Source organism: Chaetura pelagica, unplaced genomic scaffold (assembly GCF_000747805.2).
Source record: "Chaetura pelagica isolate M959 unplaced genomic scaffold, ChaPel_1.0 scaffold69, whole genome shotgun sequence".
Taxonomy (NCBI): domain Eukaryota; kingdom Metazoa; phylum Chordata; class Aves; order Apodiformes; family Apodidae; genus Chaetura; species Chaetura pelagica.
The window spans coordinates 2314771-2329741 of record NW_009970724.1 but is presented as its reverse complement, the minus strand read 5'-3'; the positions used below and the strand labels follow the sequence as shown (position 1 = coordinate 2329741).

Genomic DNA, 14971 nt, shown 5'->3' with positions numbered 1-14971 from the left:
CTCCCAGGTAATCCTCTCCCAGTGTGCTGTGTTCGAAAGCACAGACTCATTAGCTTCTCTATCATACTTTTCATGCTAACAAAGGAAGATGTTGGGTGCTGAGGAGTAAGCAGGCACTACTCAGGGCTTCCTATATCAATGAAAGAACATGAGGAGGAAGGAGCAGGCTACACCAGTGTCTTGCCTCTGAATCCTTTAGAGCCAGCACTTCTGCACAGATGGACTTCATTAAAAGTTAAAACATTTCCACACCAGGGATTTGTAAAGGAAAATGGATGCATTTTCCTTGAAGCTATTATTTTCATCTTGCTAAGTGTGCTGGAAAACAACCCACATAAGCCTTTTGCTGCTGGACTGACAGGTCTATCTGTCCGCTGCTGCAGACCTGGGATGGGGACAAGTGCTGGGAACTAGCTGCCTCCCAGTGCTGCTCTTCAGCCCTCCATGCATGGAGGGCTGCAGGAAACATCCCAGATCATTAGAGGAGCAAGGGCAGACTGAAAGCAAAAGTGGGGTGCATGCCAGGGCAAGGTGGAGATCTGGGGCATATCAGGGACTTCAAAGGAAGCACAGCAGCATATTTGTGTCCCACCCTTTCAGAACAAGTGTGCTTGCCAGTGCTGGTCTGGATGTCATTACCAACATGAAGGACCTCTCATCTGTTTGTGATCCATGGTTACATGTACCACTGTACATCCTAACAATTATTAGATTTGGGACTTGATGGTGCTGCAGGGAGAAAGGAAGGGAATAGAAACATACGGAAGATGTGATTCTAGTAATCCAGAGAGCTTAATGTCTAATTTAGCTGCAAAAATCCAAGAAGTTGATTCAAGACATATAAGAAATTGATTGAAGAGTAGAAGGAAGTTTGCACCTAGTGCGGAGGAAAAAAACAGGTGATGTCATTTTGTCATGCTCACTGAGGTTATAGTATAATTGCTCTGATTCACCTGCACTATTGGGTTTTTATGAACACATTTCACTCTTCATTTGCCTACAAAGAGACAAAGAGAAGCATTTCAGCCAAAAGACTTGTATAGGTGGTGGCCTGTGTGGTCCTCCCTTCAATTAAAGGCACTGTTACTTGACTCCGTATGTGAAAAGTTTTTTCTGCCCTTTTCTTTCTTCTGCACATGGCTTTTTTTTTTTTCTTATATCAGTGAAGCAGATGAGCAGGAAGACTGTGCATGAGAATATCCTTATTAATACACTGTGGAGTTCACTAGGTGTGTTTCCCAGCGCTGCTTACAGCAGTGAGCAATGCAAATGCTATTAGAATAATACTTACTGGAGCATTGGCTGCATAATTCCCATCAAATGTGAAATCTGCTGCCTAGATTTCACTTCCTCAGTGCTGCACGCCTTTTCAGGCCCTCAAGGCATGATCCAGTGGGGCCAGTGCAGCAAGTTCCCTCACCCAAAATGCTACACATGCTGTGGAGAAGCCATCTGCACAGCTGCTTTTAAAAAAAGGCCATTTAAAACTGAATTGCCCCTCTGTCCTCAAATTGCAAACTAGTAAATCAGACTGCAGTAAATAGAAATTGTATTACTGCAAAAATCTGTGCTCTCTTTTTGTGTTTTCTGAAAAGCCAGGCTAGTATTTCATTTGGCCGTAGGGGAACTTGCTTGGAGTCTGAAGTTTTATTTGCCAGGTTTCACTAATGAGCCATCATCCAAAATGAAATGAGGATCGTGGCTCCATCCCTAGGAGCGATTCTCTGGCCTCCACAGGATTTTACACTTAGGGACTTGGCTGTAGCTTAGGCTCAGACACAGAGGGAGCTCACCGGAATGGCTACCTGCGGCTGTATTGTGCTTTACTGCAGTGGAGAGCTTGTGTAAATAATAATAATTCTGAATGATTGGCATGGGCCTGGAGCAACAAAACTTGAAGCCTTTAAAAAAGGACAATTTTTGCTTATATAATATTAAAACAGCTATAATAGCAACACCAGTCAAAGCTTGAGGGTATTGCCTGGAGAAGAGTAAAAGCTGAGGACAGTGGTCAGTCAGTAATCAAAACTGAGGATTTCTGAAAAATTGCTAACTAACAGGGAATACATTTGCTTACAACCCAGCTGCATGCACACTTCTGGCAGCATGGTCCATAAAACCTATCTCTTGTCAGGGCTGATGGGGGTGAAGTTACTTGACCAGAGAGGGGCACTGCCAGTGCTTGAGCGCCTGGCCAAGATCCCAAGACAAGCAGAGATTGGAGAGACTTGTGAGGGAAATGCCTGGATGACACGTAATACAAACAGGCAGTTGAATCAGACCAGATGACCCAGACTGCTTCTTCAGACAGATGTCTGCCCTGGACCATCAGAAGAAACAAAACCAGGCTGCTATAGAGGCCACAGAGTTACTACCTCTCAGCAGTTGGTACATGGCTGAGGAGGCTGCGGGTCTGAAGGGCCATGATCTCCCTGTGCAGTCCTGAACTCAAAATAGCGCAACATGAAGCAATAACACTTTAATGAAGAAAGTGCATTTGTTTTTACAGGATTTCAGTATTTTTAACTTCATTTCCTCTGCCCCTGGGTGCTGCTGAAGCTACTGCTGTAGCCAAAGTCAGAGCCCCTGTGGTTTGGGCAGATGGGCCTTGGCCAGCTGTAAGCCAACTGGAGATGAGCACAGCTAGCATGGCCAGAGCTGGGCAGCTCTTGGCACCAGCACACGTTTGCTGCTCAGTCAGCACTGTGGCTGGTGCTGCTGCCACCATGTCTCCTGGTACTGGAGCTGGCTGGTGTCAGAGCCAGAGATGCACTCAGAGGCATCTACCAAATTTTCCCCATATACTACTATGAATATTTTTGTCATGTTTTCTCATGGGGTGAAGTGTGCTCACCACCAGTGTGTCTGAGAGCATTTTGCTGTGCCATAATGATTATAATGATCACAGTTGAATAAATAGTAGTACTTTGTCCTTCTAGCACATTTCATCTAAAGACTTCAATGTGCCTTATAGAATTCAACTAAATAAGCTGAACAGTTGTATTCCTTGCAAAGTCCTTTGACGGTTAAAAGTGCATTGCAAGGCTCAAGTACGATTATGTGTAAAATGACCTTTATGGAAAATAGAAGGAGAGTGGCTAGTGGCTCAATGCATGAGAAACACAGAAATGGACTTGGAAACCTATTTCCCTCTCTTCCTCACAGGACTTGCATAGATGTCTGTGGAACAGTTAAGCCTGTGTATCTGTGCCGACTAAATGGCTGATCCCTCCCTTTCCATATCCACTTGTGCAAAGGGTTAGGAAATCCATCTCTGGTGCTCTGAGATTTTCTGCTCTTAATTGAATTCATGCATGCATGTGTGTGCACTAAGAATGGGAAAGGATGGTTGAGCGCCCTGAGCATCATGTCTGTCTCTCTAGGATGGAATATACTCATCACTGTGGCATGAGAACATTCAATTGTTCATTGCATGAAATGGGAGGTTGTCTTATTCTTGTGTAATACAGCGTAAAAAAAAAGGCAATCTGTCCTTTTGTTCCTCTGTACCTCTAAAAGCTGTAAAGGATAAAATTTTATTTATGTGAAGTCCTTGAGACACAAGATGTGCTTTTGGAGATAAGCAGGAACAGGTTCATTGCCCTCTGGGTTTTTGTTAACCTCTCTGTCTTTTGGATTCCAAAGTGTCAGGGTTTGCCTTTATACTAGTGTCTTGCATAGCACCAGAGGGTTTTCAGCGTAGGACAGATGCTGGCAGTTCTCAGCAGACTTGCAGGGCCAATTGGGATAATAAACATTCTTGCTGCTTTCAGTAAAGTATTAGCTTCACACTCTGAAAAGCTTTAGAAATGTGCTTGTTTGTTTGAGCTAGTGATCTAAACTCTTAGATCTATGCATTCGTATCCTGGCCACAGCACCCTGCCTTGTTTCAGGGAGCTAATGCTCAAGAATACACAAAAGCAGAGACTCCCATAAGCCCAAATTCATTCTTCCTGCAACAAGCTGCTGTGGTTAGAGTATTCCTGCTGCTGCTGCATAAGATGAGAATGACTGTGGCAGGGTAAAAGCCAAATTAAATCAGCACAGGAATTTCTGCCTGCAAAAGCACTGGAGCCATCTGACAGTCAGAACTGGCAGACATGTCTCTGATATGGCCTCGCTCCTTGCTTCTTTGCTGTTTCAACTTGGATCTTGAAAGGAGCCCCATTTTTACCTTCTCTAGTTTACTATCTGGTGGTATTTCTGATGTGACTTGACTTTGTCTTGCACACAGACTGGCATGTTTAAGTTAGTTGCCAGGCAGCTCGGGTTTGTGGGAGCATGCTAGCGTGCTTAGTGAGCCGTGGTATTCTGCTGCACAGGGGATACTCTGGGTAACCCCAGCCCTGAATCTTCTGTCCCACCATAGGGGGCAGATCTTATTTGCTCTTACTGCTCAGAGTAATTTGTTTTGTACAAAAACAGAGAACCTGTTAGTAAAACGTGCTTTTTAGCTTAGGAGTGACATGGATAGAGAACTGGAGATAAGAGAGCATGTGAATGGGATCTGGAAGGAGATAAAACTCAATTTACCATTTATCAGGTTTATCTCAGATAAAGCAGCAGCTGTTTAACCATTAAGTAAAGGGAAAAGAGAGAGAACTTTCTGCCCAGGTGTTCCCTCTTGCCTTACAGCTGTTCCAAAATAGCCTGCTACTGGTTTTTATTCCCCATAAGACACTAATATAGTAAGAGATTAAGAGATAATCCAGCAATTAGCAACAAATAGCAGGCCCCAAACTTGTTCCTGTTTGACAGACCAGAAAGTAATCTGTTTGAATTAGTGTGTTTCACATGTCTCCTCACCTTTCCAAGTCTAATCTGAAGTGTCAACACGTGAGAAAAGCCACTGCCAGAGCTTACTCCTGTCCATGCACACTGATGAAGTGCTATCCCTGCCAGGCTCGCCAGAACAGCTCCTGGCTGTTCCCAGCTGCAGGAACACCCCTCTCCCTGCCTGTGGGCAGATCAAGTGATGCTGCAGCAAGTGCCCATGGTGTGGCTGGTAGCTGTCGGTGCTTTCCAAGGGCAGGGGCAGGCTCTGCAGCTGCTACACTTGGGCAGCAGGGATGGGTGTTTCAGTGGCTGTTTCACCATCATCTCCCAGTCTTACTCCCTTCACCATCTTCTTGCCATTCAGCCACACAGTCCCAAAGGGTGCAGCAGGTTGGTCCACACTTGCAGCACTTGGAGTTTGTGTTGCCCTATTGTGATTTTAGTTCTGCTTTCCAGAAATGCAGCTGTTCACGGGAATGCCTGGTTTGCCAGAAGCATTGTCCTTCCTGGGCAAGGGCAGGAAACAAATCCTCTCTGTTGGCAAGAGCTGAGCAGAAGGCTGAAGGCCTTTGCTGTCTGCTGAGGCCAAGCAGAAGTGATACGCTTCATTAGATTAGGAAGTAAAGTGGTGGCTTGGGAGCAGCAATGAAGAGGTTCCCTCCCGTTGCAGGGTCTCACTGGATTAGATGAGCTTTATGTTAATGTTTTGTGGACCAAGAGGTAAATCCCCTGTCTGAAGCCAGAAATGCAGCTGTTCACGGGAATGCCTGGTTTGCCAGAAGCATTGTCCTTCCTGGGCAAGGGCAGGAAACAAATCCTCTCTGTTGGCAAGAGCTGAGCAGAAGGCTGAAGGCCTTTGCTGTCTGCTGAGGCCAAGCAGAAGTGATACGCTTCATTAGATTAGGAAGTAAAGTGGTGGCTTGGGAGCAGCAATGAAGAGGTTCCCTCCCGTTGCAGGGTCTCACTGGATTAGATGAGCTTTATGTTAATGTTTTGTGGACCAAGAGGTAAATCCCCTGTCTGAAGCAGGCCAGAGGAAACCTGACCTTAAGCAAGGGGACTGTTTGTTCTGAGGATATCTGGGTGGCGGTCCTTGCTGGATGTGGCCCTCTCTTATGGGCCAGTTCAGCTCCAAGTTGGCTGGTTCTGTTCCCCTGGTACCAGTTCAACTGAAGAAATAAACAACTGTTTTGCTGTTCTCCTGCAAGCTCAATTGCACTTCTTAGGCCACTGTTGTAGCTGTTATTGGCAGTTTGTTGCCTGAATTGTACCATGTCGGTGTTGGTTAAAATCCTGTCCTCTAATCACTGGAAATGGATGACTGTACTGTTGCACTGTATAATGCCACATGCTGTTCTCTAATTTACAGTGTTTCTGCTGGAAAGCAAATTCCTCCCCCCACCATCTCCTTCCCCCATCAAAAATGTGACTCATAAGCAGTCTTTAAGTATCAAATCCACTTCTGTATTCTCTCAGTGAGGGTTCGATTACAGCTGATAACACCACAGATCTGTAGCTGGAGTGAGGTCACTCCTGCTAGAGAAATACTATCTCCTTTGTTTATAAGGAAAATACAACTAACCTTCTACTGTCTCTCCTGCAGGAACAAAAACTGGGACCTGCTCAATTCTTTCTGGGTGTTTTTGTCCTCCTGATTTCTTTTCCATCTCTCACTCACAGCACAGTGTACCAATAAGGCTCTCCTGAAACTGAGCCCAGCTGAGACTGCGCATGTCTGTCACTTGCCTAATACCTCTCTGCTGCATTTAGCTCTTTTTTTGGAGAGGGGGAGCAGCTCTTCATGGTAGAAGATTTTCCATTCACCACTTGGAACATTTCTTTCATAATTGATAAAATTTGGATCTATGTATATGCTCTTCCCAGTGTGTGGTCAATGGGTTTAATGTGCCTTTGCCATCATCTTTGTAGCTGGAGTGGGTGTGTGGGAGCGTGTCAGTCTGTGTGATGGCTGGAGTCCCTTGCCCTGTGCGTGTGCGTAAGTGTTTTGCACATGTAAACATGTCTGTGCTTCCAGCATCTGGCCGAGAGTGGGGCTGCCCCTGAGGCGCCCTTCATGTGAGTATGTGTGGGGCATGCGTTCCCCTCCACCCTGCCAGAAGGAGCAGTGAGCTGGTCAGGGAGGCCGAGGGGCCAGCCTTGCTCCAGGCCAGAGCAGTGTGAGCATGGCACACTCTTGTCCACGACACGGAGTGGTTTGTGTGCATGGTGGGAAGTCACGGCTGACCTCTGTAGTCTTGTCTTGTCGTTTCAGTGGTGTGCAGACAGATGAAGCTTGGCCTGTTTTTACTCTCTGTGTTTTTCCTTGTCTTTTTTTATTCCCTCCTCATCTTCATCGCACTCTGCCATCAAACAAAACAAACTTTCATCTCTCAGATCAGCGAGAAGGTTGGTCCTTTTCACTTCTTATCCATCTACAGTACGCCACGTCAGATGGGACTTTTCCAGTAGGGAGAGGAGAGCCATTCCCCAAAGGGAAGGGGACCCTACAGACTCTGGCTCCCTTCCAGGCACGGCCACAGTGTGCCTGACAAAATCTGCTTACTGTTTGCTATGACTCTGGTGATGGCATTGATACTTTGCTTGCATGCCTTTGTTGCTTGAGATATAGAATGCACTGAATGTGTTTTGCATGCAAATACCAGCCAGGGCGGTTTTGTTCAAAAGCAGGGTGGGAAGAAGTGCATGTTACTGTATGTGGGGTCCTGCTCTAACCCTCTACCTGTGCTAGGTGCCAGTCTAATACCTCTAAACTGCTGCTGCTTGCTTGGCCGGAGATTAAGAATGGTCTTTCAAAACAGAGATCAAAATGATCTCCAGTCTCCTTGCAAGCTGCTAGGGAGAGCAGGTTCCTCAGTTTCTCCTGTAGCTTTGAAAGTTTCAACTTTCTCCAGAGGCAAAAAGCTTAATTTTTATCTCAGCTGGAGAAGAATCCAGCATACTGCACTCCCGTGCCACAGGGCAGCAGGGACAACTGGCTGCAATATGCAATGCCCTTTTGCTTCCCTACTCCTCAGCAGTCCCCACTCTGGGGGTGGCCAGTTCTCCATGCTCGGACAAAAGCCCTTGGCATGAGCAGGTCTGCCTCTCCTTTCTTCGCTGGGACTGGGTCTTTTTCTTGCTGGCAAGAAAGCAGGGAGCTCTGGCAGTGGGCCCAGCCTTGCCTAGATGGCTCAGGGAGGCCTGTGGCAACGTGTGCAGGAGTTCATAGCCACTCAGCAAAACCTGATTTGTGCTTTGCCCTGGTTTGTTCTGCTGTCCTCAGAGAGCCAGAGGTGAATAAAGGACAACAATGAAAGGTGACTCCAGCTTTTAAGTACCATGCCAGTCTGTCCCTCTAGACATGCTGGAGGAAGGGGATGCTCACAGCAGCTTCCCAGCCCGGCACTGCTCCCGGATGACATAGGGAAGAGACCCTGGCTCCTCTCACACGTGCCATCAGGCAGCTGCATGAGCTGATCTTACAATCATCACTGGAACAAGTTTTAACAAGTTGTCATAGCAGTTGTTCCAGTACACTGACTTTGCTCCCGTTTCTTTCCCTGCAACGTGCTCTCATATAGCTTGTACTGAGGCACAGAGCCCTTGTTGTTTACCCTCTAAAAATAGATTTTGTAGAGGATAAAATTACCTGAGCCCAAGACAGTGATGAAAAATGAGAACAACAGAAAAAAGAGGCTGAATTAAAGCCAAGGCCCAAAGCCTTCCAGATTTCAGTGAATTTGGAGCACCGCTGTGATGGCTCAGGCACCTCTGGAGAATAAACCTTTGACAGGGCACTTAAAGGTTTTAGCCGCATGGTTTAGCTGAGGGGAGGCAGCTGAGAATGGATATAAGCCAACAGGAGTGGATAATTTCTCATTGTTTGTGTCGGCCCCTCCTTCCTACCCCACCAAAAATGCCCACAAACACAAATATTTAATGTGAAGCCAGAAATTAGTTTCTAAATATTCCATTGGGATTTGCTGTGCTTATAATTTGTTTGGCTCTGATAATTACATCTTACAGTTTTCCAGCTTTACTTAAAACAGTGTACTGCTCACCCATGCATTTAATTATTGCTCTGTGACTGCTACAAGGTTATTTATTAACGAGTTATTTTATCTTGATACAGTGGATCTTTTCTCTTATTCCCCTCCTTAATATTGTGTTATTTTCATCAGAGAAATTTCAGAGTGCATGCAAATTGCATAGCTCCACAATCTTGCTCTCCCTTACTTTGCTATTAGTATGTCAGTATGCTGAATGCTCATGTGTCCCCAGTGCTGCACCGCTGTAATGATGTATCCTCTTTTATATGTGGTTGTCAGCGCAAATAATTAGACCTAAAAGTTATAGCTGAAATATAATCCAAAAATGGCAAGGCCCTGTTTTGGAAATTGTCTATAAAATGTCAGCACTCAAGGATACATTGGGAGCATAAATAGTACAGCACAAGATTAGACTGTAAATGCATTTTTTCTGGTTCCAATTTTTCCTCTCCTGCTGTTGATTCTGTCAATAGATTGTGAGACTCCACCAACTTGCTTTCTCTTTGAAGTCCTTCCTTAAAATGATAGCACTAGGGAGAGATGAAAGGTGTCTACAGATGAGTAAACCATGCAGACTGATGATCATGTTCGGGGATGTCTCCTAAATTCGCTCCTTCCTGACTCTAAGCAGGTGGTTCCTGAGGAAGGCAGGCGTTTCAGTCAGGGTAACAAAGTGACAAGGGCAAGAACATACTCCATACACCAAGGATCCTCCAGTTCATCTGGCTGGAGTAATGAAATCTGACAGTCTCACCTTCTCAAAGATGTGCCCCTGCATGGAAGGTTAGAGCAGAGCCTTCCAACTTGTCTTGCTGGGAGTCGGGTCGGCTTCAGAGCAGATGGGACCTGAGACTGCTGTTCCTTCCTTCATGCGGAGAAAAGCAAAAGGGAGAGATTGTCAGGACAGTGATGCAAGACAGAGCAGGTGGGATTGCCTCAGAGAGGAGAATTGTGCAGAGCACAGGCACAGATCTCCTTCTCCATGGGGCAGCACTCAGGAGCCTGTGAGGAGGGCATCGGAAGGGGGAGGATGGAGCCCAAAGTTAGGTTCCAGGTAGGCATGGTGGGAAGGAAACCCAGACACAAGAGCAGGCAAGTAGAGATCCCTGCATCTCTGCAAGCCAGAGGGAGGGGTATTAGCACTGTCATTTGCTCAGCTATACTGTGGCCAAGACAGCCAGCAGGGAAAAGCGATTTGATTTCCTTTTCCCTAGCAGCACCACATGGATTTGGAAGCATGGGCAGTCCTCCTGGCGTTGTATTTCCAGCAGAGCTTTGCTGTATGCCAGCAGTGTCTCAGCATGTGAGAGAGGGGCTAATAATACTGGCCTGTGAGCCCTGAGCACTCCTGCCCAGAGCCTACATCTCTTGCAGACAGCATCGGGGGGGAGGGCTCCCTGGTTCTGCAAGGGAGTAACGTCACCCTCAAAGGGAACCTGAGACATGAGGAAACAGCTACTCCCGTGGTGAAAGGAGCAGGGCAATCGATTCATGCCCTTTGCTCTCAAGGCAAGGAACGTGCATGTTAATGCATGCTGAATTATTAACATTTCTCAATCTCAACCTTTATGCCTGTTGTGTTGCCTGCTCCCCTCTTTCGTCCCCATGGTCCCCCCAGTGAGCAGGAAACCAGTCTCTGTCCTTTCTCACTGTCCTATGGGATCCAGAGCACAGGCTCAGATTGCACTGAAACTCCAAGGTTTCACTTCACTTCCCAGGAAATGTTCTTTACAGGGAGGTGTGCTGAATAGTGCAGCAGCACAGAGCCCTTATGATGCCTATTCTTGGGATGAATGACAACGAATCTCATTTTTGACAGTCTGCTGGTTTAACTAAACCTCTGAATTATACTATTGTCCATTGAAATCATTTTAATATTCACAGCAATTTTCCCTGTTCTGTTCTTGCAAAACCTCCAAACCACCTCCTCTGATCTTTATCCAGAAAGAAGATTAAAAAAAAAATTTCAAATTCTTGTCAAGAAAATTGTAATAAAAAGAGAACTTTCATTGCAACAATAAATGAAGAACAACAAAAAATTCTGGAGCACTTAAGGTAGCATCATGGGCTGTGCTAGCCCATGTGATTGGACTTGTAAATTGGACAGAAATTAGAGGAATGCTGCTTTTTGAGGACTTATACTGATTTAAATTATTACTAGACTCTTATGCTAGAAAAGCAAGCAACTTAAATTGTTGGCTTGAGCCTGAGGAATGTGTTGATGGTGCTCTGCAAGCTGCTGTGAGAGCTTTGCCAGCTCTCACTAATGCTAACTGACAGCATCTCCCCTTCTCCCTCTGTACGGACTGGGATGAGAAGCTGCCAATTATCCCCAAGAAGATGGGAGGCTGATGGAGCCCGTCCTGTCCCTTGCACGTGCCCTTGCCAGAATATCAGCAGGGTCAGATCCCTACCAAAGGCATTGCTGACCCCCTCCCATCTCCCTTGTTGGGAGCTGAACCCTACATGTGGCATCCATTTTTAGCAGCTCTGCCGGTGTGCTAACAGAGGGATGCTGGCTGAGCTCTTCTGGATCACAAAAAGACACCCTAGAGGCCTGTTAAATCACTGGTCTGTTGCCACGCTTGAGAGTCGTGGCCCCACACGGCTTCCTGGCGCGCCACAAGCCGGGATGTGCCGGAGACATGTCCTGTGTCGAGGTGGTGACACTGCAGCCCGCCCACCCTCTTATATGGTATGATCTGCAGGAGAGCTTTCCTTGCCATTCATCCCTGCCCTAGGCACACAAACATATCAGCCACCTCCACTGCTCCCTTGAGGGCAGGACAGGGGAGAGACATTTGTGAAGGGGCATAGCCCTTCCCTTCACCCTGCAAAGCACTCCTGAGGGAACCCTCACCCCCTTTGAAGTGCATCTGTGCTGCCCACAGGGGAGCAGGGGCTGGTGGGCTGCCAGCTTCGGCGGGGAGAGGTGGCTACAGTGCCTATAGGCACTGCCTCTGTAGGACGTGTCAAGGGGACATGGCACGGATGGGGCTTGGCAAGGCCCCAGGAGCACCCTGAAAGCAGTGCTGAATACGGGGACACAGTGTGGGGTGCAGGGGAATCTGCAGTGGCCTGTGCTGCCTCTGGTCTTACCAAGGCTGAGAGTCAAAATCTGTTTGTGCACGCTGGGCTCTGACCTTCCTGCATGGTCTCTTATCCTTCAGGCTTATCTTCCCGTGTCCCTGTATGTGAGTACCTGTGCACTTTCCTTCTCCCTGTCCTGCCCTCACACGGCGTTTCTCTCTGACTCTTTAGCGGTCTCCAGTGCCTGCCAGCCTGTTTGTGTGGTGCATGTGCATGGGTGCTCTGCGCACCTATGGCTTTATCCTCAAAGCTTTTGCTCTTCTTTTATTTTAGTACAGCATGGGTGGGTGGGTTTGGTCCTTGGATGGGGACAGAATTCAAAGAGCTTCTACCTGAAATAATTCAACACCATATTCATTGGAAAACGAAACCTGACTCCTAACAAATGGTGCTGGGATGCTTTGGTTGGAAATACACACCATCATCTTAAACCATTGCCATGTCCATCAGGTTAACTGTATTCTCATGACTGCGTAGCACTTGAGTACACTTTCAGTTTTGTCTCATTTGGGGAGCACTGCTCCATCAGCCAGGTAACACCTCACTGGCAATTGCTCATGTAGTTATTGATTTAAGACTTAATAATTGATTAAAAGAGACAACCAGCAAGACTTTGGATTTAGACATTAAAAAAAAAAAGTAAAGCAAGTTATCCTTCCTGTGGTGGGTAAGGAGCTAGTGAACCCTGTTTTGTCACCAAGACAATGTGTAGTACACACACGATGTTGACAGTATTTGTGTAGTTTGTCACGAAATCTTAGCTCTGTTGTACATGATAACGTGGGGGTTTCTGTGTTCAGTCTATTTCTGCAAGCCTGTTGGTTTGGGGATGAATCATCAAAGAGAGCACTAGTGAAATTTGATTTGGGGAGAGTCAGCTTGGCAAGCAGAGCTGACACCTCTGCGGCAGGCCCAGTTGTCAGCAGCTTTACTGTCTGCAGAGACACCATGGCAGCAGGAGCCAGGCCAGTAGAGCCGTGTCCCCCCTGCACCCCCAGCACCGTGGGGCCAGTTGTGCCTGCAGCACATTGTGAGCTGGCAGCTCTCAGGCTTCTGCCCAGTTTTCACCGTCCCCCAGCACTGCGGCTGCTCCTCCAGCCTGATGCACTGATGGAGGAGCATAATTGGCAGGGGGAGGCTTCTCCGGAGCCGGTCAGTCGTGAACCCAGCCAATGCTTTGGGGCTGCCTTTCTGGTTGGAGGAGGCTAGAGGAGAGCAGGGATGCTGGGTAAGACACGTTCGAGCAGTTTCCCTTTTTAACAATAGACTAAAATGAGCTTGCCCAGAGGAGACAAAGATTTACCGAGCACAGTTGTTTCTCTACCCTTGCTTAAATAGGCCCATAACACTAACCCTGAAGAAGAGGCCCCATTTCTCAGTGTCATTTTCCTGACGGGAATGCATATGGCAGTCAGCTTTAGAGCTTTATTGTAGCTGAGAGTTGCTTACAAATAAGTCTTGAGTGAAATGCCCAGCAAGGGATTGATATGAAGAAAAGCTGTGCAATGAAATAAGGAGGAATACATCTCCCAAAGTGCTACCACAAAGGTGGGGAGGGTTCTGCCAGCCCAACTCTCTTCTGTCAAAATGGATATGATCTCACATTTGTCAGGATTAGTTCTCTCCTGCCCAGCAAGATGATCTGTTCAGATCCTGACAATGTCATGTAGCTCCGGTGACTATTTTTTCTGAGCCAAGATAGAACCTGAATTACATTTTGAAAGGAATTATATTTTATTTAGCAGCACATGTGCTAATTCAGAAAGAAACCTTTCTGCTGCTCCTGCCCAAACCCTGCGAGGTTTAGGGGATGAGTTGCTTTACTCTAGAGCTAGTAAATTGAGCAGGTAATTCCATTTTGCAGAGCTTCAGTGGGCCCTGCATAGAGAGTGTGTGACTGGCATTTGTGCATGCTCTCTAATTAAAGGAATGTTATTTAAATGGAGGAATGTTTCATGTTAGTAATATGATTTCAAAAGGCTATGCTTGGAGGGAATGGATTGAGCCATCCCTTAATGAGTTCTTCTAATAAAATGCCAGTGGCTAAGGAAGGAGAGCAAAGTGTGTGCAATTTGACAAAGCAGTGAACAGCTTTTGCACTTCGTTTTATTTGTCCCAAGGGATAGACAGGCAAAAACGTTGAACCCCCCTCACATACCCTCGCAGTGCAGATGAGTTCTCTCTGCTGGTTCTGTCACCCTACTAGCTGTCTCCTCCTTGTTGCAGTGCGGCGTGTTGCTCCTCGATTCTCCATCCCTCCAAGCAACCACGAGGTGATGCCTGGGGGGAGTGTGAACCTCACATGCGTGGCAGTAGGTGCTCCCATGCCTTACGTGAAGTGGATGGCTGGTGTGGAGGAACTGACCAAAGAGGATGAGATGCCTGTCGGTAGGCACGTCCTGGAGCTGAATAACATCATGCAGTCTGCCAACTACACCTGTGTGGCCATGTCTTCGCTCGGCATGATTGAAGCAACAGCCCAGATCACTGTCAAAGGTAAGGTGGTGGTGGTGCACCTAGTTGGGTTTCAAACATGTAGCCCTTTGTCAAAGGGTTTTTGGCCATAGCCAACTGATTACAGTCTCCTGTGACTCTTCCATCTTGCAAGTGAGATTCCCAAACACACAACTTTGTTTTTTTCCTACTCACAATATATTTGCTTTGGAGGTTGTGTCCTCTCTCCCTGTGTGTGGCATGATGGGAGGCAGGCTTGTGTCACTCTTATGCCGCAGAGGAACGTTGTTGAGTCTGCCCTCATCCCAGCAATTTCTGGCTTGTTCCATGCATCAGCAGGATCAGCGCATCAGCAGGCCACGGGGCTGTCCTGGGGCAGGGGTCTGTGGATGTCTGCAGTCAGAGAGAGTTTTTTGCACAGAGATCTCCTCTTGCAGTAAGGGCAGGACAAGAAGGTTAATCCCAGCAATGTGAAGTGTCTGTGGGCTTCACCAGAGTGAGCATCCTCACTGCCCTGCAGGGAGCAGCTGTATGCATTCGTTTTGAAATTGTTGCATATTCCTCTGTTGGTTCTCTTTTTTCCCTTACTGCTCTGCCTCTTT

At 47.0% G+C, this 14971-nt stretch overlaps 1 protein-coding gene across 1 annotated transcript in view; it reads left to right on the top strand.

The window, feature by feature from the left end:
* PTPRF (protein tyrosine phosphatase, receptor type, F) overlaps window positions 1–14971 on the top strand; it is a 257488-nt gene that overhangs the window by 169996 nt on the left and 72521 nt on the right. The window contains exon 6 of the mRNA XM_010006576.1: window positions 14142–14411. Within this exon, the coding sequence (XP_010004878.1) occupies window positions 14142–14411 (270 nt within the window). The remainder of the gene's footprint in view (window positions 1–14141; window positions 14412–14971) is intronic.